The 25,588-nt window shown below is 43.4% G+C and overlaps 1 protein-coding gene across 7 annotated transcripts in view; it reads right to left on the reverse strand.

Annotated features, from left to right (window-relative positions):
* LOC308576660 (rap1 GTPase-activating protein 1-like) overlaps positions 1-25,449 on the reverse strand; it is a 48,214-nt gene extending 22,765 nt beyond the window's left edge. For 3 of the 7 annotated variants that reach the window (XM_081176355.1, XM_081176353.1, XM_081176351.1), the window contains exons 1-6: positions 14,291-14,520; positions 10,214-10,307; positions 9,207-9,242; positions 5,994-6,041; positions 3,150-3,188; positions 1,812-2,003 (exon numbers count right to left, since the gene is read on the reverse strand). In XM_081176355.1, the coding sequence (XP_081032481.1) occupies positions 1,812-2,003; positions 3,150-3,188; positions 5,994-6,041; positions 9,207-9,242; positions 10,214-10,307; positions 14,291-14,334 (453 nt within the window). In that variant the 5' untranslated portion in view covers positions 14,335-14,520. Of the gene's footprint in view, positions 1-1,811; positions 2,004-3,149; positions 3,189-5,993; positions 6,042-9,206; positions 9,243-10,213; positions 10,308-14,290; positions 14,523-25,165 lie in introns of those variants that run through there. The other 4 variants (XM_081176354.1, XM_081176349.1, XM_081176352.1 and 1 more) reach the window with 3 other exon arrangements.
* Between the last annotated feature and the right edge of the window lie 139 nt (positions 25,450-25,588).

Below are 25,588 nucleotides of genomic sequence, written 5' to 3' on the forward strand. Positions count from 1 at the left end.
TCCACAGTGATCGGTGGTTTTCATTGTAGATATAATTATTGTATAAAGGTAAAGGTAAAGGTACCCCTGCCTGTACGGGCCAGTTGTGACCGACTCTGGGGTTGCGCGCCCATCTCGCTTAAGAGGCTGGGGGCCAGCGCTGTCCGAAGACACTTCCGGGTCACCTGGCCAGCGTGACGAAGCTGCTCTGGCGAGCCGGCACCAGAGCAGCACACGGAAATGCCGTTTACCTTCCCGCTATAAAGCGGTACCTATTTATCTACTTGCACTTAAGGGTGCTTTCGAACTGCTAGGTGGGCAGCAGCTGGGACCAAACAACGGGAGCTCACCCCGTCGCGGGGATTCGAACCGCCGACCATACGATCGGCAAGTCCTAGGCACTGAGGTTTTACCCACAGCACCACCCGCGTCCCTAATTATTGTATACCACTTGGATATTTTTAATGAAATTAGTGTTTTCGTAAATAAATACTTTCATAAGATAGTATTTTCTGTTTGGTTCATTTTTATACTGGTTCTAAAATAGTCTGGAATAAAAGGTGTGCCCTTAAGGCACACCTAATTGATTAAAACTGATCTTCATCGATTAATTGACAAAATATTAAGTTGATCAGAAGACACCAATAATTAACAATTAAACTAGCAAATTACTGTTTTTCCGTCTATAAGACGCCCCCATGTATAAGATGCCCCCTATTTTGGGGGACTCAGATTTAAGAAAATGGGGGAGATGTATCCATGTATAAGACACCCCCTAATTTTTGACATTATTTTTTAGGGGGGAAACCTAGACTTATACACAGAAATATACGGTAATTGTGATGTGTTTGGCACCATCTCTTTGTAGCTTTAGGTGATCACAGAAAATGTTCTTCTTCTACCTGGCCTTTGGCAACTGTACTCAGGTTGTTACCGTTCTCCTGGTTGAAATCTGGTTTTGTTGATATGTATGGTATTTTGCAGTGGGACAGTTTTTCTTTGTTTTGTTTTATTGTACTAGTTTTTTCCACATGTAACTCACCCTGGGACTTCAAGGAGAAGGGCAGGCAATGAATATAATAAATTTTAAAAGCCTGTGTGCCCAATAAAATAATAGTATTTATTTATTTTGAAATATTTTAATGACGCAATTTCATTCCCCAAAAAAAATCAAAGCACTTTACAACAAGTGTAATACAATAAAAACCACACAACATTAAAACAGATCACCAGCTGACTATTATGGTAAACATTTTCCTAGACTGTCTGCATAGCCCTGCATGCAAAAAATAAAATAAAATAAATGTTTTCAGCAAACGTTTGGAAGTTAGGGCTTTTCCACACCTCCCCTTGTTCTGTTGCTTTCCCCTGGGGAAAACCGCTCTTTAGCACTCAGTTGGAACAAATGGCAATTCGAGTTTCCCCCAGGTTCCCGTTTGTTCCAATCTATTGCTAAATAGTGGGGTTTCACTTGGAAAGTGGGCAACTTTCAAATGTGAGAACCGCTCAGACCCATGCTTTCTAGGCACGGCACAAGTGGAAGTATGGTCAAGGCCATAGTTCAGAAGGTGCCTGCTGTATGTCCCCAGCAGTCGGCCACAAAGACTGAAGTTTCATCTTCATGTTGATGTCAAATAAGCCTCACCAACTCAAGGGACAACCAGAAACACTCCTTCAGATGAGATCAGTGATCTAGCTTAGGATATAAGGGTTCAGGTGACCCCTTAAGGCACCCAGGACCCAAGTTGTTCAGGGCTTTGTAAATGGATACAAGGACCCTGAACCCAGCTCAGTAGCAGATGAGCAGTCAGGAGCTACAGAACTTCTCTTACCTTTCCCAGGAAGTGCTTGCGGTACAACTTAGCTGTTGGGTCACACTCCAGCTTCACTTTGCCACTGCAAGGGGATGGCAGGTCATGCAATTCTGGGCCTGAGATTGGAAGGTTGTGAGAGGTCCCTTCGATCCAATAGCCCCCAAACTGGGGTAAGATAATGAGAGGGTAGGGCCGCCCTCTCCGTAACACCTGTCCAGAAAGAGAGATGTTGTAGGATCGGACACGAGCAGAGAATCAAAACAGAACAAATCTTGATCTGTTGAATTCTCTTTAAAAAAAAAAAGTTTTTATTAAAGATTTTCTTTGTTTACAAAAGAACATGCATTGTCTCTTTTTCAGGTTGTAAACTCTTTTCTACAGATCAGTTACAAATCTTTTCTACAGATCAGTTACAAATCTTTTCTACAGATCAGTTACATTTTCGGCACAGAAATATTAAAATGAATCCAATCTATAATTTCACATGCACGCACACATCTGAAACAAAAGTAAACCTTCAAAATCAAGTTCAGATTCTATTCTGGTCAGAGTCTACCACAGAAAATGAGCTTTCCCCTGTCATCAAAAACATAGTGCGAGCACCCAGAGAAGCAAATCAAATTTTGATCTTAATAGTAGGACAGGTTCAGGTGGGAAATGACAGGAACTGGTGAAGCCGTTTAAAAAATGGTAGAATGGTAGAATGTGGTAGAATGTGGTCTGGCCATCCAGTCACAGCCGCCACCTGCATTTAAAGCAGTAACATATGACTTTAAACAGTTATATGGCTTCCCCTGTAGAATCTCTGAGAACAGCAGTTCCATTAAGGATGTTGAGAATTGTTAGGAGACCCCTAGTGTGGTGTAGTGGTTAAGAGCGGTAGACTCATAATCTGGTGAACCGAGTTCGCATCTCTGCTCCTCCACATGCAGCTGCTGGGTGACCTTGGGCCAGTCACACTTCCGTGAAGTCTCTCAGCCCCATTCACCTCACAGAGTGTTTGTTGTGGGGGAGGAAGGGAAAGGAGATTGTTAGCAGCTTTGAGACTCTTTAGGGTAGTGATAAAGCGGGATATCAAAGCCAAACTCTTCTTCTTCTATTCCTCACACAGAGCTACAATTCCTAGAGTGGCTTAACAACCAATCCCTCTTCCCAGGGAACTCTAGGAATCAAAAGGAATAGGGGGTCTCCTAACAAGTCTTAGTACAAAGACAAATGAAGGCTTGGAGTCATTAAATGCTGTCAGTTCAAACTAACACCTGATCCACAATTTGAGAGTGTACGTGAGCCAACCTCATTTTTTAAAAAAACGAATAAATTTGAACTCAAATCTTGGTTGGTTTTGCTGCGACTCACCTCATGGATGCTTGGGTATGGGATGTACTCCTCTTCTCTCTGAAAACCCAAAGAGGTCATATGGGGGTGAGGAGCTGGGGATTATGCAAATTGCAAAGTAATGCATAGGCTTCCAACATTCTATCACATGCATCCCTGCCTCCTGAGTCCAAATACAGTGGTACCCCGCAAGACGAATGCCTCGCAAGATGAAAAACCCGCTAGACAAAAGGGTTTTCCGTTTTTCGATGCGCTTCGCAAGACGAATTTCCCTATGGGCTTGCTTCGCAAAACGAAAAAGTCTTGCGAGTCTTGCGATTTTTTCCCCTCCCCCCCCTTTTTCTAAGCCGCTAAGCCGCTAATTGCCTTTTAGCCGCTAAGCCTTTAATAGCCGCTAAACCGCTAATAGCGCTAATCCGCTAATAGGGTTGCTTCGCAAGACGAAAAAACCGCTAGACGAAGAGACTCGCGGAACGGATTAATTTCGTCTTGCGAGGCACCACTGTAAGGATAATAATTGGGCCTCTCAGTTCTTCCACCCAAACTATATGCATTTGTGGATAATACAGTGTGTATATATATATATATATATATATATAATGACAGTATATATAAATATATATATAAATACAGTATATATATATATATATATATATATATATATATATATATATATATATGCAGGTTTTGGTGTCTTCGGGTGTCTTCCCGTGTAAGAGTTGGGGTGTCTAGGCGACGTTTCGACGAGGTCTCACTCGTCATCTTCAGGCTGGTGCTTTCGGCTTCTTGTTACTGGAACAGAGCAGGATCTCAGTGTTTGAGTTCCTATAAATACTGTTGAGGGGGTGTGGTGTATAGCCTCCAACGTTCTGGGCAGAGAGGAAGTTCCCAGGTTAGTGTGTCTTTTCTTCTTTTGTTCATTAATTACTTGAGGGATATCTTGAGTGATTTCTTGAGTGATATTCTGAGTACCACTTAGGAGGGTCATTAGGTGTGGATTAGTTGCTAAAGCTTTCGTGTCTTGACCTCTTGACCTTGTGAAGAGTTTTTTTCTGAGAAGATGGCTGTACTGCACTTAGTTGTGCTCTGGCTTGGCTTCGTGTATAGGGGCGAGCTGTGGTTTTGTGCCCTGTGCCAGCCAGATCTGTGTAGGGATTGCAGGGGGGTGCAGCATCCGGAGGTGCCACTATGGTTTGGCTACTGGATGGTGTCTGTAATTTATCTGTGGAGAGGGTCTGGGTTTGGGTCTGGTGTGGTTGATTGGAGATGGCGTTCTGTGTGCCTCTGGTTCTGGTGTCGGTTTTTGTGGGGAGGGCTATTTTCCAGATGTCTGGCAGGCGGGACGTATCGTCACGCTTGTTCATGTTGTGAGGGTGTTTCTCTATCTCGATGGCTTCCATGATTATTCTCTTGTGGTGGTGTTCCATGTTAAAGAGCAATTTGGAATCTGAAAAATTAATTTCGTGTCCTGTTTCTTTCATGTGTTGGTAAAGAGAGGAAGTTTTTTCTTCTTTTTTGACGGCATTCTTGTGTTCTGCGATACGTGCATTTATTCGTCTGTTTGTTTGTCCAATGTACGTGGCTGGGCAGACTTTGCAGGGTATTTCATAGACCCCTTGGTTTTCTAACTGGATTTTATCTTTGGGGTTTCTGAGGATATTGGCTATTTTTTGGTTGGTGCAAAAGGCTGTTTTGATATTGTGTTTATGGAGGATTTTGCTAATTTTATCTGTAGTGCCCTTGATATAAGGAAGGAGGGCCATGCCATTGTTTTCTTCTGTGTCTTGCTTTTTGGGGGGTGTTTCTTTTTGGATTAGCTTCGTAACCCTGTTTTGCTGGTATCCGTTGGCGATTAACACATTTGAAAGATTCTGGATGCTGCACCCCCCTGCAATCCCTACACAGATCTGGCTGGCACAGGGCACAAAACCACAGCTCGCCCCTATACACGAAGCCAAGCCAGAGCACAACTAAGTGCAGTACAGCCATCTTCTCAGAAAAAAACTCTTCACAAGGTCAAGAGGTCAAGACACGAAAGCTTTAGCAACTAATCCACACCTAATGACCCTCCTAAGTGGTACTCAGAATATCACTCAAGAAATCACTCAAGATATCCCTCAAGTAATTAATGAACAAAAGAAGAAAAGACACACTAACCTGGGAACTTCCTCTCTGCCCAGAACGTTGGAGGCTATACACCACACCCCCTCAACAGTATTTATAGGAACTCAAACACTGAGATCCTGCTCTGTTCCAGTAACAAGAAGCCGAAAGCACCAGCCTGAAGATGACGAGTGAGACCTCGTCGAAACGTCGCCTAGACACCCCAACTCTTACACGGGAAGACACCCGAAGACACCAAAACCTGCATTCCTGTACCCGTGAAAATCTACGAAAGCATATATATATATATATATATATATATATATAAAATGACATTATATATATAATGACTATTCCCCCAGCTCCCTGTCTTGAAATCCCTCTGGCATTAGCTCTTCCCTATCCTTGCAATTCCCATCTCTTTCGCATATATTTGTTACATTAGTTTGGCTCACCTCCTAGTCCCTTGGCTCCACAGTTGAAACCTACATAAGTGGAAGGCTGCCATTCACTGATACAGGGACACACTCAAAGCTGCAATTCAGCTGGGAGCAAAACACAGCCCTGCTGTCTTGCTCCTGATTCCCAGCTTGATCATATATGCATAGCCCTATCTGGGCCTCATTGATCCCTCTCTGGATGTTGGGAAACAGCTTTTTATACCATGCATTATAAAGACAATGTGAGGATCGGCTCTTACAGTTGTCATTTTTAGTACTAAAATTCCATTGGAGGGTTCAGTCGTATAATTGCTGAACTGACCTTGAGTGGAGCTGGAAGTGAACACCTTTGCTCATCCAAACGACTTTTCTAGACAGAGAAAAAGGCAGAGTGAAACTGCACAGCCCAGTATGTCTCTCCTTTCCCCTTTCCCCTCCACCTGATGCCAATATCCCCCTTGCCAACCCACCCACCCTTGCAACACAAGTTCAGATTTCTGCAGCTGAGAGCAAGATTCTCAACAAAGTTTTAAGCCCTACTCCTGGATATGGCCAAAGTTAAATTGCAAAAAGAGAACTGCCAGCATACCTGTTGTTGCTACTTTTTCATAATAATTAACTGTAGAATATCATCAACACAAACTGAACAAACAACTCCCTTGTTTGCAAAGCAAAAGGAATTGTGCCTTTGGCATACACACCTAGGACACACAAGCCCATTTCACCATTTACATAACAATAGTCGCTCAGTGTGTAGAAGGAGTAAACTAATCAGAAATACAGGTGAATCTGGGAAATAATCACATCATATAATCTAAAATACTGTAAGCAATAGGAGAATGGAGCCCCTACACCTCATTCTGTCTTATTCTGGCTGAGATCCATTGCTTTAGGAAAGGGAAAGTGCATGATGTTTTGCAACCAAAACTGCTCCCAAATGTTCCCCTCTCATCCAGGTGTCAGAATCAATCCATGTTCTGCACAGTCCAAACATCAAGTTAAAGCCTTGCTGGATATAGAGGCATCCATACACACAGGTGTTCCCCATCTAACTGTTTCTGTTCAAGACACCTAGACAGGTATCAGCGTAGTTTTCCAATCCTTCCTGGTTACTCCATTTCCTTTCCCCCTCTTAGACTTGAGAGTTTAATATTAAAAGGTAAGGTGTGTGTACCCAATTATCCAGGTAGCAAACACCTTTGCCGTACACTTTTCTGATAAAAACTCTTTTAATTACATGAGTGTACCCAGACATGTGGGATGCGGGTGGCGCTGTGGGTTAAATCACAAACCTAGGACTTGCCGATCAGAAGGTCGGCGGTTCGAATCCCCGCGACGGGGTGAGCTCCCGTTGCTCAGTCCCTGCTCCTGCCAACTTAGCATTTCGAAAACACGTCAAAGTGCAAGTAGATAAATAGGTACTGCTCCGGCGGGAAGGTAAACAGTGTTTCCGTGCGCTGCTCTGGTTCGCCAGAAGCGGCTTAGTCATGCTGGCCACATGACCCGGAAGCTGTACGCCAGCTCCCTCGGCCAATAAAGCGAGATGAATGCCACAACCCCAGAGTTGGTCATGACTGGACCTAATGGTCAGGGGGGCCCTTTACCTTTTACCCAGACATGTAAAACTGCTATGTGTTTTAATCTGTAATTTTAGCTTCTAACACATCATCGTTTTAACCTTGATCTTTTTAACTATATCTATCTATCTATCTGTTGCTCAGACGCTGTTGGGAATTTTTTTTTTTTTTTTTTGCACTTAAGCAGAATGCAAGTTCTGTTAAATAATAAAAAAGAGAAAGTTAACACGGCATAATGAGAGAATGCTGAGTTCACTTTGCTAGCACAAACAGCCGCACATAGTGACAACAGAGAGAAGAAAACACAAGCAGGCACGGCAGGTGGCAGGGAAGGGGGATTTCGCTTCACATGTTCCTTACGTCAGAGCTCCTGTGCATGCGGCCTCCGGCACCTAGCAACTAGATAATTGCCAGCTCTTGCCTCACCACCAGCAGTTTGGCGCTGCTGGTTCTCTGACGCAATCAACAAATCATATAGGCTGCGGAGTGCCATTTTTAGTTATTGCCTCTGTTGCAGTTTCTGAGCCAACTGGCAATAGGAACTTAGCCTCCAGCCGGGGGTGGGGCAGAGCAGGGATGCCAAGGCACTCCTACGAAATATTTCATCCCTAGAACCGTGGGGTTAAGTGTATACATCCTTGGCCGCAAATGAACGTTAGCTAACAGAAGCTCAGCGGAAAGAAACCCACCCCAGTTGTAACAAGCAGGAGCAAGGTGTGGTAAGAATTCTTAGGTGTCAAATAATTGAAATGTTCATAAATATACAAGGCAAACACATATACAGTGGTGCCTCGCAAGACGAAAAGAATCCGTTCTGTGATTCTCTTCGTCTAGCGGTTTTTTCGTCTTGCGAAGCAAGCCCATTGAAGGATTAGCAGATTAGCGCTATTAGCGACTTTTAGCGGCTTATCTGCTGATCGGATCAGCTGATAAGCGGCTTAGCGGCTTAGAAAAGGGGGGGGAGGGAAAAAAAGCAGGAACTCGCAAGACATTGTTGTCTTGCGAAGCAAGCCCATAGGAAATTCGTTTTGCGAAGCACCTCCAAAACGGAAAACTCTTTCGTCTAGCGAGTTTTCCGTCTTGCGAGGCATTCGTCTTGCGGGGCACCACTGTATAAGTATATAAGCCACGTGTCTGACATAGTACAGGAGAGCAATCCTGAAGTCATTCTGACTCTCCGAAACTGATCTCAAATATTTCTCTGTTAGGAGAAAGGAAATGGGAAAGGCTCCCCATTGTCTTTTGCTTACAAATCCTGTCTTAAGGGTGTATTTGTGTATGAATAGGGTGAGCCTGTGACCTGGATTCAGGAACTAAAGTATTTGCCAACACAAAACAATGGCCAGGCTGCCCAGGTAAAGCAATCAGTGACCAATATCAAGTATCCTCGCAAACAGGACTTCTGCTGTAGACGGCCTCCTTCTGTGATGTATGTATGATGTTTTAGGGGGGCTGGTCTTGGGCTACAGGGTGGGCAATTTCAAAAGTCTATATAAGGGCTTATGCACCATTGTTCTGGGTTCTCTTCTCCCTCGTGCGTGTGGTGAGTAGGGACCCTGTTGCAACAGTTAATAAAGATCAGGCTTACCAGCTGCTTTGCTTTGCAATATACTCTGTTTGGCCTCTGTTATTTTCTCCTACCAATAGGGAACCCACTTAAGGACTCTATATGGGCTCTTGGATACCCCATAAGGGAAAAGGAGCGGTTTTTTTCTTATAACAAGGGGAAGAGATAAATACATTTTCTGAATGGAGGTAAACAAGACTGGTTAGCAGAAGGTGCTGTAAAACTGGGGGTGGGGGGGTGGGACAGGACAGGACAGGACTGGAATGAGAGACAGCAGGTTTTTACACGACAGCAGTGTTGCAATGGAGGTACAATCTCACAGCAGATTTAATGCATAGAAGGTGAGTCAGCACAAAGAAAGCTGAAACTTGATGGAATAAGCAAACCATACCTGCATTTTTTCAATCATTTCAAACAAATCCACTGCCTGTGAGAAATAACAGGAAATAAGAAATGAATTTCCAAGGTCACAAATTTTGATCGAGGTCTCTGTAAATGATGAGACTTTTATTCCGTTGTGAAATTATATGATGCTTAATATTTTGCCCTTTACACGTGCCCCAAAACTTGAATCCGCAAGGCTCTTCATAAGATTGAGACTTTCTCATCACTGATGTTAAAATAAATACTTATCTTCACTGTTACAGAAATAGGCATGAAAGAAAAACTATTGCATAAACTCTAATTATTCAGAAACCAGACTGGAAAAATAGTACTCACATATTCTAAGGTCTTGTGATTTATGAATCTTTCACTTTTTAAAAAAGCAATTCATCAGTATCACCTTTATTATTCAGATAGTAATTTATCTGAGGAAGAGTTTCCATACCAGTCTAGAAGTTTTCCCATCTAAAAGCACAACCCTTGCTACTTGTTCTGATCTAACCAAGGGGCCGCACGTGTATTGAAAAGGGATTCTCTGTATATCCCTAGCTGTAGGAGACCTGCACCAATTAACAGTGGTGTTTGTGCAATTCACCAGTCCAATTCAACAGTCAGGACCAGGGCTGGCTCAGAACGTTTTGCCACTTCAGGCAAAACAGAAAATGCCACTCCACCTACCGCCACCACCTCTTCCTCCACAGCTCCCTACGTCTTACTTCACAGACCTCCCCACGAAGGTGGTGGGGGAGTAAAAGGAGGCTGTGGAGGAGCAGACATTTGTGGGTGGAGATGAGGCAGTGGCAGAGGTGGTGAGCAGCACACTCACTGGAGGCAAGATCTGCTGCGTAAGGCAACTGCCTTACCTCACCAAATGGGCGGGCCGGCCCTGGCCAGGACTACATGCACACCAGTTGGTTGAGAGAGCTGATTCAGTCCACACCCTTACTCACTGAATACCTGACTGCAAGGATTCTAGTTGTTGGTTTTTTAAAGAAGGATTCTGCAGCCTCTTACCTTATTTTGAACAGCTGGATTAAGGGCAGCCTGAGGATCCTGGACAGGTGAATCTAAGGTGTCACTGATGCAGCGCTCTGCCTCATCAGTCCTCCTGCATGAAAAGGAGACAACTCTAATCGGAGCACCATAAAATCTCCAATGTGGCAGGCTGATCCTCTATCCCTCCCAGATGTTGACACCCACCTTTACTTACAAGCGTAAGAATTGTTATGCTTGCACTTCGTAAGACCCTTGGCCCACGCTTTCAAAATCAGTGGAGAATGATCATCATATTATATTTCCAAGAAAATATCGCAGCTGACAATGGGTTCAAGACCAAACCCCAAAATCTCAACGATAACTGAGAAATATAACACCCCGTTCCCCCCCACCCTGCCCCTGATCAGGCCAGTTAACACAGGTATATGTTTGTAGTATTTTCCACATAAGCATATGCCAGAAACTCCGGACAGAAAACAGTACCAGGCTTATCTGCCCAGTGAATCAAGTTGTTGTTTTTTAATGCTAACCTAGAAATCCTCTAGGACAGTGTTCACAGTGAATCCTAAGTGATCCTACTTCCATGCTTTTACTTGTAAAATTCCCTCCAGCCTACTGCTGCATCCCACTTTCCATTTTAGTACTGGCAGCCAAGCTGCCACATGCTATTCCTTCTACCCCTTCGGTGGTTCCACTGCAGTTTCCTTGTTATGTCCAAATAGGACTCCACACAAACACCTCTCCCGGTCTTCCATCACTTTGACTTGGCTCAGCTAATTCTTGATCCCTTCTTCCTCATGCCTGGTTACAGCTGAGTATTAGCATAAACTTGAACTACAAGTGTTGTGTTCTGCTTTGCTAAGAAAAGAGAAAAATCCTAGAAATCACACCGGTAGGTTTTACAAAGGGAAGATGTGAGTTCTGTGAAAGAGAAACAGGCTTGGAACAATTCCCAAAAGAGAATTAAGTCAACAGACTTCCATAGCATATATTTCTTTTGGTGACCTGCTGTTAGTCCAACAGTTCACTACGTGTGTGTATGTGTGTATGTATCTATACGCATCTACCTTGGTTCTCAAATGTAATCCGTTCCGGAAGTCCGTTCCAAAACCAAAGTGTTCCAAAACCAAGGCACACTTTCCCATAGAAAGCAATGCAAAATGGATTAATCGGTTCCAGACTTTTAAAAACAACCCCTAAAACAGCAGTTTAACATGAATTTTACTATCTAATGAGACCAGTGATCCATAAAATGAAAACAATAAACAATGTACTGCAGTCACACAATCAATCAGTAGCCGCAAAAACAAAAACGCAAAATAAATAGCAAAAACAGACAGACCTCAATGTAGCACTCAAATCAGAGCACGTTCTGCGTCCGAAAAAGGTTCGCAAACGGAAACACACTTCTGGATTTGCAGTGTTTGGGTTCCAAGTTATTTTAGTACCAAGGTGTTTGAGAACCAAGGTACCACTGTATATGAATGAGTAAGATGTGTTTGCAGGACCCCAAGAGCTTTTACGACATAAATTATCTTCCTTGATTAGCCATACAATAGCAGAGTCTTTCCAAATTTTAACAAGAAACAGAAGCATAAGGAATGCCATGTAAAATAAATTATACCCTGATCCCAGAAGTCACATGACAGTAAATAGCGAGTTACAAACTCCTTGGGCAATAAACATTAGCAGTAGCTGGGGAATACTCTTGGAGGCCATTTACCAAAACAATGAGAGAACTCATCTAGTTTTATAAGACCTGTATCTGAGTGTGACTCGGCTGCACAGAGAATGCCAGGGTGCACAACTTCCCACTTTTGGTACCATTACCATTTTAGGGACTGGGCGACTCTGAGACTCAGTGTGACATGCATTCTGTTTGATCTTAAGTGACCAAACTGCAGCTGAGATATTCTGAGAATCTCTCTGCATTAATAGAAGCACAATGCAGAGGTAGAAATCAGTTTTCCCTTCAACATCTGTTTCTCACTGATGATGGTAATACTGAAAGACGGTAATATAGAGGCAGCACAGCAAGGGGTAATTACTGCTTCCAGTAAACTCACTTAGAGGCTTTCCTGAAAGAACCTGAACATTCCTCCCAAACAAATAAGCACAGGAAAAGATGCACACATAATCACAATTCATTTACATGGGTTAATAATTAGGGTCTTATGCAAATTAAGTTGCTCATTGCTTGCTTTGCAATGTGGATTTAAAACATCTGGGAAATCAAGCCAAAACAGCTGGACAACTAAAAGTCACCCAGGTACAAATCCCAGAGGCAAGCTCTAAATCTATTGCAGTTCTTTTTAAAGTTGCTAGCTTGGATTTGAAACATTACTGGAGCCCTGGAGCCAAGGTGGGCTAGGAGGGGAAGCCTTGATGCACGGAATGATCAGAGTAAAGGATGGGAAGAGCCAATAGCAAAATAGAAAATAAAAAACCCTTGTTGTACTACCTCTAAGTATACTAGCTTCTCAAGTCTTTAAGTATTTGTGAAAACTGCCAGAATGTGGTTTTACTGGTCGGTATATCTAATTGACAGCCTTATATAACAATATATAATAAACATTTTATGACACTTTTTCAGTGTTCAAAGTGCATCACACACATTATTTAAAGTTATCACCTTATTATATAGCTGCAAGGCTGAGCAATAGCATATAGCCACGCTAATCATGATTCTTCCTATGAAATCCTGGGAATTAGGACACAGCGACAGATGTAATTCCCAGCATCTTACTAAAGGACAGTTCCCAGGACTCTTTGAGGATAAGCCATGTGGTTTAAAAATGCTATTAAAGTGGTTTTAAAATGCTATTAAGTTGGTAGTGTGTGGATAGGACTTGTGGCTCTCAAGATGTTACCCATCAGACAAAGCCAGCATGGCAAATGGACAGGAATTATGGGAGTTGTACTCCGATCACATCTGGAAGGTCATAGGTTCCCCTTCCTGAGTTTGTGGTTAAAGTGATATTTGAATTGCCTCACAGTTCACAACCTTAGCCATAATACAGTCCTGTGACTCGCAAACTCCAGATACCCTTATTATAAACCAAAATCCAGGTTTGTAACCACAAGAGGCCTGTGGGAATTGAGGGATATTCCAGGCCCTCCCCGGAATATTCCTATTTCATGAAGGTGGAGAAAGAGATGTGATTCTTTTTCTTATGCTAATATATGGGTGAAATGTGTAGGCAAAATTTATCTATACTGCACCTTTAAAGCACATTTGAAGCTCATTTCCCCCCCTCTAAGAAATATGGGCACTGTAATCTACCTCTCACAGAGTTACAATTCCCAGCACCTTGAACACACTACAGTGCTCAGAACTCTTTGAGGAGGAAAATGTGCTTCAAATGTACCTTGTGTATGCACTCTTAGTTGCTCAATAGGGAATAAAACTGCTCTCACTTCCCAATATTCTGGCTGCTAAGAGAGTAGAGCAACACTGGGATTACTGTCAAACATGAAGTACTTATATATTTAGACTTTATAACCATTTAATTTTACTACATCGACATCAAATAACTTTGAGCATACTTGTTTATTGATACCGGCTACTCTGCATTAACGCTCCTTTCTCCCAGTTTACCATTAGGCCCCCTCACTGAAATATTTCTGGTGACAGGCCTGCCCAAGTCCTATGAAATTTCAGTGAAATATTTAGCATTTCACGTTCCACAGAATACCACGGTACCGATAGGACTATTCTCCAGATGCGATTTTCAGCTGTGGGTCTATAGAACTCCCCTTTTCTGCTCTGAAAGCAAAAGTCTTGTGAGAAATGGAGGCTCAGCTGTTTCCCTGTCTTTGGAAATAACTGCGTACAACAAGACATCTTTTCGAAAACCAAGAGGAAGGGGAGAAAGAGGGGGGAAAGGAAGACCTGAAGATTTAGGCATTGCATGCTGGAAGGCGAGAGCAATCCATCTCACTCCCCTTCCCAAAAGACTTGAGGAACCCCTCATTCTTCTGGAAGTTCCCCCAAATTTTCGTAAATGCAAAATAAATCCAGCACCCTTCTTTTCCTGGAAGATGCAGCAGGAAGGACATGCAACAGGGTCAGCCAGAACCTGTATAGGTACATACCCTTCACAGACTCCAAAGGTAAAGCTACGCTTCCGAGAAAACATCCTTGTCTCTCTGCCGACTGTGGTTTGTTTGGCCTCCTGAGCACAGGCGTCTTCTCTTTCTGTGCCAGCATAAACTCGCCACCCTGTCTCCAGAGGCTGCAGGATTCGTCCCCAAACCACTATCCCCCTTGCTTTAAAACAAAAAAATCCTCCAAATCTAAACTGCTATTTCCTTTGCTCTCCTGAGACACACTTCAAATGACAAAAATAAGAACAGCTCACAGTTAGGGCTGGATCTACACAGCGCAAGGGCAGGAAACTCCTGGGGAGACACGGCAGGTTGTCAGGAGGGCTAGAGAACAACCAAGGAAGAAGGCGAGAGAGGGAAAGCAAGAAATGAAGTAGGCAAATATTTTGAAGAGGAAAATGAGAAGGAAAACCGAAAACCTAGCATCTCCTTGGCAGGGAAATCCAGATCTCCATGAAAAAACATCATGCTTATAATTGCATGTCGAGGGCTGTTGTTTGAACAGCAATACTATAGTGGTTTGTAGCATGATGTTACAAAAGGGAGATGACCTGAGAAGTTTTGGCAAGAGGAAAGAGGAGCAAGGAATGAGCAGGGAACAATTTAGTTGTCTATCTTTATTATGGCAGAAGAAAACGAGCCAGATCACCAGGAGATCCACGTAGAAGACTATGCCCAGTCTCAGTGTAACTTCACTATTCAGCAGTTTAATGCAGACATTGAGCGGCACAGAGGACAAGGTTAAAACTGAAGAACTGTATAGGCCAAAGACAAAACAGCAAACTAGTAGTCTTCCTAACACCATCTTCCGGGTCTGCTCCTGCCCTCCAGGGAGAAGAAGAAGAATTTTATTATTTATACGCCACCCATCTGACTGGTGCCACCTGCAAATACAGCCCCCTACACCCATTCATGTGACATGGCCCAGAAAGTTACCCTGGTTGATTGTATATCAAATGCTCTTAAGAAGTCCAGAAGAATGATCATTTCCCTGGTGCAAGCAATCTCCTGGAGTAATAATAATAATAATAAAACTGGGCTGAAAACTTAATTGGGAGGAACCAAAACAACTGCCGTTATTGAAGAAAACTAACATGCAAGTTTTCTAAATGCTGGGGTGGCGGTTATTTCTTTTATATGGAGGAACATGGAGAGGAATATGGAGAGTCTTAGGCAGTGCTTTTTTCTGGGGGTACGCATACCCCTAAACATCTTGTGGATCTTTGTACTTTTGCCCATTTACTGTATTTATTTTCCCCGATCTGAACTATAAAATGGTGATTTTCTTGCGTCAAAATTAGAGTACCCCGAAACTTTTTTTTTAAAGAAAAAAAGCACTGGTCTTAGGAGAGTAACCTTCAGTGATTACAGCTGTGTGCACACCATTTATTTAAAGCACATTTATAACACATCCCCTCCTCACTGCAAATAACCCGGGGAACCTCACAATTTCTCAGGGGCCTGTGAAGCCTCTGAGTGCGCCCGCCTCCCTTGCAAGCCAGCCCTTATCCACCGCCGGCTTTGTCCTGAGGTGCTTATAGATACAGTACATTTCTCTCTCAAAAAGAACATAGAGGGGAAGGAGGAAGTGTGATGCTGCTCCTATTCCACTTTCAGCTCTGTGTTGTTCAAGGATCAGTTCAGTTCTTGAATAGCTGGAGCAACTGAGAGGGCAGGAGGGGAAACAAAGTGATCAGGGAGACGGAGAGAAGGAAAATAGCAGTTAGGAGGAGCAGAGGGGAGAAAGTGAGGTGCCACAGGAATCAGGAGAGAGAATATGAAATGTCGGGGGGGGGAGTGTGTAAGCACATGCATACATAAATACACACAAGTCAAATCTAGCAAAACAGATCCCCTTGGCATCACATTTTTTCCCATAGGGTTTATCCCCCTCGCCCTGCCACCTCAACCACCATTGAAATGCAGATCCCACCTGTCTCTGGTGCCTGAGCCATCAAACTGCAGATCTGGTGTTTACCAACAATGCCATCGTACACAAATATGGATCCTTACAGATCCTCATAATTTTTCCCTCAGAACCACCATCAAATGACCTGTGTCCAAAGATGTGCTTTGTGCTTTATTATTTTTAGAGATTTTTCAGTCAAAATATGTAAAATCATGGAGATCAAGCAGGATTCATGCCTGGCTGGGATTAATGTTTCCGTGGTGCTCACAAGCATCAGATCTGTGATTTTTTTCCCCTCTGCAGTCTGCTGAAACAAGTTTTGATTTGATGGTGGTTTTTGGTGGACCCCATGCAAATTTGTTTTAATTCTGCTGGATCCAACATTTAGCCAGCCCCCATAGAAAAATAGTGTGTGCATGTGCACATGAAACATATTCTATCTTTTGTCTGTTGAGGGGCGGGAGAAGCTACCACAGGAGAAAGTGCCCACAATGGTCTCTCAAACTTTCAAATTCACTCAAGGGCCCAAAAATATTGGCAACCCCTGGTTCACCACCTCAGTTCCCTGGTTTATACGTAATGCTAAGCCCTAGTGTCCTTAGCCCAACTATGACTACGTATTCAGCCTAGCATACTAACCATGGTTTGTTTTCCGCGAAACCACAATAAGCTTATGGTTTGTTGCTGGCTTAAGGACCATTACGTGTTTTAGCCATGGTTTATGTTCTAACTTAACAATCTTGTTTAACCATGGTTTGTTTATAGCTAGCCACCCCACCTCAAGTGCTCTTCAGGTTACCAAACCGTGAGGCAAGAGAAGCTGGAAAACAAAGCAAGGTTTGGAGAAACAAGCCATGGCTTCTTTGTTCGTATATGAGAAGACTTGTGGTTTGTTGAACATATCATGTTAAAATAATGGCTAAGTTGTGTGTGAATGGAGCCACTGAGAACTAGAGTTTCCCCCCATAGTTTTTCTACTGAAATTTGTTAGAATTTTATTGATTGGTTGATTGCTACTTTCCCCTGCTCATTTTTCAGAAGGAACATCAAAAGTCCTTAGTAACAGCTTGATCTCTTTGAACTCCTCAGCCCAGGTATGAAAATAGTCTGTGCGCTGCTGAAGGGGGAATCAGGGACTGGTATATCAATGATGCCTTATTAACAAGCCTGACACATATCAATTCACTTCTCTTCAGCCTCTTGTGAATGGTTCTGCAGCCTTTCCCTATTTCCTCTCTCACAATGCATGTTTATTCAGAAATAAGACCCACTATGGTCAATGAGGCTTACTCCCAGGTTAAGTGAGCATAGGGTTGTTGCAAGAGGAGTTGCTTCTTGAATCTCGATCCTACTGCTTGATGATAAAATCCCTTTGAGGTATTTTTTCCCTGTTTCCCTGCCTCAGCTTTATTGCTATGAGCCACATCATTGCAAAAAGTAAAATGAGCAAATACCGATAATTAAAACAGAGTCACCACCAATTAAATTTATAGTAGTCATTTAGCAGCAAGAGAACTATGTGAATTTTATTTTCCTCTGCCAACGAGAATGAGTAAGATCTCATTAGAACAAGAATGGTCCACAAGATACCACAGCAACAGCAGGACATTCTGGATTAAATATTAAACAAAGTGGTAATTTAAGATACTGGACATGGATGAGAAACATCCGGACAGATGGGAATCAATAGAATTTCCGCTGCCTTCTAATAGTCTTGCACAATTTCCACAGGATTTTTAGGAGTCCAAAACCAAGATAACCCTCTTCCAAAATAATAAAAGGGTCTATGGGTAGGCAGCAGCAGCAACAACATGTTGGTGAATAGAGTCGTATGTGCTGGGTCGTCTAGCCAGTATCCCCTAAACTGTTCCGCTGCCTCAGTGCAGTGGAGGATGCTATCCCATCACAAGGGCAAAAGTAAGACAACTATCAATCCTGATGGCGTTACATGGAATAGAAGGGGATGCCATCTTGTTCTTTGTTTCAGACAGCAAAATCTCTTGGGCCAGCCCTGTTGAAAATGAAGTAATGCATACGCTTACCTCAAGCCGACATGCTATGAGGGAAAACTAATTCTCCAAGTGGTTATTTTCATAATGCTGCCCTGAAAATAATTTTATTTGAAGATTGTGGTGGTGGTGGGAATCTATAAAGTAAATAAATATTCAACCCGCCCGGGGGTGGGGGGCACAGGCATAAAACAGTGGACTGTTTAAGACCCCCAAGTGAGATCTGAACCAGAATTTTTTTTTTAAAAAAATGATATTTATTGAAATTTTGCAGACAATAAAAGGTTACAAAATTAAAAATAAGAAATAAAAAAGAATAACAATAATAAAAGAAAAAGAGATACAAAAATACAAAGACAAAATACATAAAAAGTAAAAAAAAGAAAAATAGAAGTTAAAAAGGAATCAATATTTTCATGTCTTATATTTCATTTACTTGTTTCCTGACCTCCTCACACCCCCCTTTTTTGTATTCCAGTTCCCATGGTTAATTCAGCAAATCCTTACCCTCTATCATTTATCTTTACTCAATATCTTAACCTACTGAACCAGAAATTTATTGGCTCACAGTGCACTACACAGGTTGTCAAGGGCTGCAATGTGCAGATCCATATATCTTGCCATTCCGCACTGTCACTTCAGTTTACATAACCTAAGCCCTTATAAGTAGAATATCCCAGTAATTTCAGTGGAAATTACTCCTACATAATGTTCCTGCAGGAAAGAATGGAAAATTACAGAAATGCAGATGAGAAATCCAGTTTAGTGGAAAGAACAGAATTTGTCCTTTTATAGCATATTAAAATAACAACAAATATGAATGAAGTGGCAATCTAGAAAACAATGAGGGGTAATTTTATCACCATGCCCATCAAATGAGATGCCATGATCTTTTTCTCTAAGTTTTTGTTTAGTAAATAGCCAATGATGATTCTTCAAAGGGCACTAATGGCTGGCTACTACTTGCTGCAGAGACCATGACTCCCAAATTTGGCTGGGACCTAGAGAGAAACAATTTGACTGCTTTGACTTCTTCAGCGAAGAAGTATAAATTTTACAGTTGTCTGTGAAGAAATCATGGGGGGGGGGGAGGGCGGGTTCAAGGGGCTTGAATTTGCTCCTGCAGAGCTGATAATACTTTAAAGATTAGCACTGCTAGGGTTGCCGTATTTTGAAGCGCAAAAAAGAGGACACATTTGCCAATGTGTACTATGATGACTCTTCCCAAGAAAAAGAGGACATGTCCTGGAAAAAGAGGACATATGGCAAACATCTTCTCGCGTGAAGGAAACTTACCTGCATTAGCAAATGTCCTAGGATTTCCAAAACAAAAGAACCCGCACGATGCCTCCATTAGGTATTTTAGGCTTATGAGAGATTCCTCATGAGACAATAATTGATGGTGGACAAACTGCATAAAACAGGGGTACCCAAACTTTTTCAAAAAGAGCCAGATTTGATGAAGTTGTTGAGCTTTTTTTGGAATGAGGTAGCTGAGCTTTTTTTTACAATTTTACCCCAAAGTTGTTGAGCTGGATTTCATCGACCAGTAGGCTGGATTAGGCCCCTGACATGCCTGTCATAAAAGATAACTTACGGGGGCAGCCCATACCATTTTGCCACCTGAGGCGAAACAGGAATTGCTGCCTCCTGGCTCCGTCCACTGTGCCCCACTTCCACCACCACCAAACCCTGGTTTCTCACTGGACTCAGCTGGAGTCAGGGTGCTCCTCCAAGCGTTGCTGATCCGTTTCCCCCAGGGCAGGAGGGAGCCCATCGGCCACCAGCATGCAGGAACACTCCAGCTCTTGCCAAACTCAGTGGGAGCGCTCCTCCAAGCATTGCTGCTTGCTTGGCTTCCGTAAACTGGGGGGGGGGGGAGTGGAATCTGCTGAAGACTGGGAATACAATGCAACTCTCACTTGGGTAATGGCAGGGAGAAGGATCTTCTAAAAAGCAAAAAAAAAAACTTCAAGTAGATTGCGCGAATCTTAGAAAATAACTGATGGTTGGGCGCAGCCAAGCCACTGAATTCTGAAGGTGTCAGTTCAAAAACTTCTCATATCTAATATTCTAATAATATCTAATATTCTAACAATCAGATCAGATAGAAAGAAGAGCACACAGCTGCCCCAGGGATGCACTCCATCAAGTCTTTAAGAAATCTTCTCCACTCGGGGTTATTATAATTGTATTATGCTCTCTAATTATAGACCTATTAGCTTGACTGACATAACAGCAAAATTCTAAGCCAAACATCAGTTGTTGAAATTGTCAAAAGACTCAGACCGATACAGGGTTGTATCGAGGGATGTGAGGAGGCAGTAATTTCCAGGCCGTCCTGTTTTCATCGCAATCAGCGCTGTTCCCGTTCTGCTACATTTCAGCTTCCAGTAAAGCCTACATTATTCTTCTTGCTTGATTAATTAGGTACATAATTAACTTCAGTGTATTGCAATGGAAGGGAAGCGCCAAACACAATGCAGAAAATAACACAGTGATTTCGGTAACGTTTGTGGACTCAAAACCAACAATAGCAAGTACCTCTTGTATTTGCTTGAATAATTTCCATTCCTAATGAATATGCAAATGGTGGCAATTTCCACTCCCATTTCTAACATAATTGTTTGACATCTCTTGTTTTAGCCAACCTGGTAATTCCATTAGTGCAAGGACTTCCACCTTCACAATGGCAATTCCTATCCATGAGCTCCTCTCTCCCTGCGTCCCAGAGGGTGAGGGAACCACTGGAACAGATTGGATGGGGCGAAAGAAGCAGAGGAAAGGAAGTCCGATTGTGCAAGCAAAAGCCCTTGCACAAGTTGGATTACCTTGTTGGATACAACCCTGATGTCTTCTAGCTTCAGATTAGTGTATTCTACTTCGAACAATTATGTTGGACTTATTATACCTTGAATAAATAAATGCACTTCATATTAAGAAGGCAGCCTTACACAGTATGCTGCTTTTGAGGATTTTTAAAGGCTGCTTTTGATACAATGGTTCAGGAAAAGTTGAGGGAAGCCTTTTCTGAACCAGTCTAGATAGCCAACTGTTAAAAAAAAAGTTCTATATTCAGACAGCAGCCTCTGGGCTATTAGCAAATAATATGCCAATCACTTGGGGAGTAAAACAAGAATGCAGTCTCGCTCGATTTCTTTTAACCTTTTCTATAAATGAAACTACAGGTGCACTTGGCGATAACAAGCTCTCTCCTTCCTCCAACACAGCAGTTCTCAACCTGCGGGTCCCCAGATGTTGTTGGACTACAACTCCCAACATCCCTGAGCTCTGGGGTGATGGGAGTTGTAGTGCAACAACATCTGGGGACCCACAGGTTGAGCAAGGCTGCTCCAACGGATGGTTAGAGAAACCAATGCAGTCCCTTCTCTCTCATCTATGCAAGAGTAGGCTATAACAACAGTTAACCATCTGAGGTGGATATTGCTGTAAAAAAAATGATCTTAACGTAAACTATGGCAAAACTAAGGTGAATATTTATATTGCTCCTAGGCATCTTGAGCACTATTTGGTGGAAAGGCAAAATATAATAAGTAAATAATGTTTCATACCCTCCAACATTTCTCCAATGAAAATAGCGACATCCTAAGGAAAAGTGGGACATTCCGAGATCAAATCAGTAAGACGGCCTTCTTGAGAGTGGTGCCTGCCCTTCCATCAGATGTCAAGCAAATAAACAACTATCTGACTTTTAGAAGACATCTGAAGGCCTGGAAGTTTTTAATGTTTGGTGTTTTATCACTTTATTATTAATAATAATATTATGTTGGGAGTCACCCAGAGTGGCTGGGGAAACCCAGCCAGATGGGCAGGGTATAAATAATAAAGTATTATTATTATAATAAACTGGAACGGCTTCTCTAAATCAGGGACGTCACTTGAAAACAGGACACTTGGAGGGTCTGATGCTTTGGGGCTCAAAGTTAAGCACACTGACTCATAAAATTAAGCAAGCCATAACTCATCAATATTTGGAAATCCTGTTCCCTAGTTGGATAACTAGAAAACACAACTGGATCTAGCTCAGATGAAAATGGATAAATCCATATATGTGGTTCATAATTTTTAGAGTATCCACAGAGGCAAGCAAGTATTCCTGCACACCTTCCATGGGGCAGTAGTCTGGGGCATTTGTAGACCCTCAGATCTGAAACATTTCCAAAACAAAACCCCAAGATCCATCTTGAGAGTGTTGTGGCGAACTGAAACTGGAAAGAAGAACATAGCAAGAGTCCTCTTGGATCAATTAAAGGCCCATAACTAGTCCTGCATTCTGCTCTCACAATGGTGCACCAACTCATCTTCAGCCGAGATGAAAATATATCAGTGTCTTGTCAACTATAATGTATGTCAAATTGCAGGTTGTCCTTGGGAGCCTTCCAAGAGCAGTTGCAACCCAACTCCTCTAATTGTCCTTGGGAGCCCAGAAAACCACTTTACAGTGCAATTCTATATAACTGTTTTGTTTGTTTGTTTGTTTATCGTTATGTCTGTTTATATGCTGCCCTTGAGGATATAAATCCATTCAAGGTGGCTTACAATTACATACGGTATTTTTAAAACACAGTAAACAGTTTTAGCATATTTAGGATCCTTCCCACAGGTTGACTGATGGTAGGTGGCCCAGGAGAAGTAAGTGAAGCTGGAGCAGACCCTGAGGTGGTCTTCAGCAACCACCCTCTCTCCTGGAATCCCCTCCCCCCAGCGCAGTTGAGGATAGATTGCCTTGAACAAGGAGGAGAAAGCAGGCCCAGGGTATGTATCTACTCAGAAGCAAGTCCAGTTTAATTAAATGGGATTTACTCCCAAGCAACCCTATTTCCTTCTTTAAAATTACTTGCCTGAATACAAGCTGCCAGCTGCTAAACTGGAATTTAACAGCAGAGAGAATTTAATGTTCAGTAGTCATTCTTAAAGAAGCACCCTGGTTATGAATTAATACAATTTTTGCACAGTCTGGTATGAAGCACCCTGGTTATGAATTAATAAAATTTTAGCACAGCCTTGAACATTATTTAACTGGGACCAGTCTACGTTTTGTTGTCATTCCAAACTGAGATCTGCTTTTGCATTGCTAAGGTTCCAACAGCTGCCCTCTGCCGTACTTGATGGACATTATCGCAACGTTCCTTTCAGTTTGAGACACCGTTCTGTGCCGTAAAGAGGAAGATATTCTCCTCTACATGTTTTGCTGTGTTATCTCTGAAACTGAATAGGGTTTCCTACCTCTGCTGAAAGGTGGTGCTTTTTTGTCAAGCAAACAAACAAGAAAAAAGTAGTGTTTTTATTTTAAAACTTGTCAGCTGCAAAATGTCACGTATTTCTCCAGGATTAGTTTTTGGATGACTTGTTCTCGTATCTTTTTCCCAGCTGCAATTTTTAATTTGTTTCTGAATCGAACAGCCAAAAGCAAATAAACTTTAAAAAGACAATTGAGCATGCTTTTTCCTCCTACTTCCCAGTCTAGAAGTCTAGACAAATTTCATGGACTGATCCTCTGCACCATCCATCAATGAAATGAGTCACATTAAAGACCTGCAAGTCTGATGAGAGACATAAGAGACGGGAGCGGGGGTAGGAATCCCCTCTGTGCCCATGTATATTATCTGCCAACTTAAATAGCAATACCATGCAGCTGATGAAGAGGGCTCTCATCCAGAAAAGCTTGTGCCACCATAAATCTGTTGGGTCTTTAAGATGCCACGGCACTCTTTTGTTGTCTTTGCTGCAACAGACTAGCATGGCTACCCCTCTGTGGAATACAGCCTCTCTCGCATGCAAACACAATGGCACATAGCAGCAGCTAAACGCCAGCCGGCACCACGGAAGTGCAGATTCTGTTGTTTCTTTTTAACGCTTGGAAATAGAAGCAGATCCGAATTGCACATACCAAACAGATGATATCCACTATCAGATGCACAGATATACAAAGAGCCTCTTGCGAATCGCCGCCAGTATTAAGGGAGCCACAAAGATGCAACCTCTACCTCAGCGTAGCCAGCTCTCTGGCGCAGGCAGAAGTGAAACAGGTCTTGCCAAGTGCCAGGTATGCCTGCAGCCTACTTGTGCTCCGTGGTGCCTATTTGCAGGAAGAAATATGCCAGGGGCTCCATTTTTTCCTGGAAGTCATGACCTCTGACCTTCAGGCCCCCCACCCAACCAGCCCTATATATTTGGGGGCTACTCAGTAATGAGAGAAAGGCACTCTACACATGCTCAGAAAGGCACTTAAAAATAAAAAAATTCTCCCATATCCAGCATTGATGAGCCATACCGCTGAAGATGGGTGCCGGTGCTCAAACCGGCTGAGTCCCAGCTCATATCAAGCCTAACTACTCCGGTTATGTGGACATCTACCTCCCACCTTCCCTCAGCCGACACGTCCAGTACCAGAAATTTGCCTGCACTACTCTCCCTCACTTTATGCCTGCTAAGAGTGTTGTGGCAGGCAGCAATACAACTGGTGCAGCTTTCAAACAGCACAGGCTCCCAACAGTAGGAAGCCCCTGCCCCTGCTGCACTTCTGCCTGTAATGCTCTAAAAGGAGGAATGAGTCGGGGAAGAGAAGGTGCCGACCCTACTGGGCTGTGAGCCTCCTTACCAGGATCCACCAGTCCACTTACCACCCATCCTTCTGCCTTTGCTGGGGGGGGGGTGTTTCCCAGGGCAGCTCGGAGGTCAGCCGAGTTTGGCAGCCCCCTACAGTTTCCCAGCACCCAAACAGCTGCTCGCGCAACCGGGGTGCCGGCCAACTGGCATTCAAGGGTACACTGCCCTGGGAGATGGAGGCTCCATTAAGCTCCTGGAGCTCTGCAGGAACGTGCCCGACTTAGTCTCCAAAGGCGCCGCCTCCACCGGGGGCCACTGCCCGCATCTCCCTCCCTAATTAGCCCGGCGGGAGAGAGGCGCGCCGAGCCCCCCTACCTGCGCGCAGCGCTGGCATCTCCGGCCTGGCGGGGGGCGAGGGTGGCAGCTCCGGCGGCGGCGCAGGGAGCCCGGCGTCCGGCTGCTCCTCCGCGTTTGCTGGCTCCCCGCTCGGCAGCCCAGCCTATCAATTATTCAAGTAGGTTGCAGCGTCCTCTTCTCCTCCCCTTCCGCTGCTGCTGCTGCTGCTGCTCCACCTGCCTGGGGAGGAGGGCGGTGGGGAGAGAGGCTGGCACCGACCCGCTGCGAGGCGCGCAGCAGCCTGAAGTCAGGACGCACAACATACACAGGCACCGTCGCCAGGAGGGTGTGTGTGTGTGTGGAAGGAGGGCTGGGTTTGCGACCCACAGAGGCAACTCGAATTAGAAACGCCCCCTCCAAGTGATGGAGAAGATCATGGCTAGTCTAATCATCTAATCAGGC

Source organism: Podarcis bocagei (genome assembly GCF_964188305.1).
Source record: "Podarcis bocagei genome assembly, chromosome: 17".
NCBI classification, from domain to species: Eukaryota; Metazoa; Chordata; class Lepidosauria; order Squamata; family Lacertidae; genus Podarcis; species Podarcis bocagei.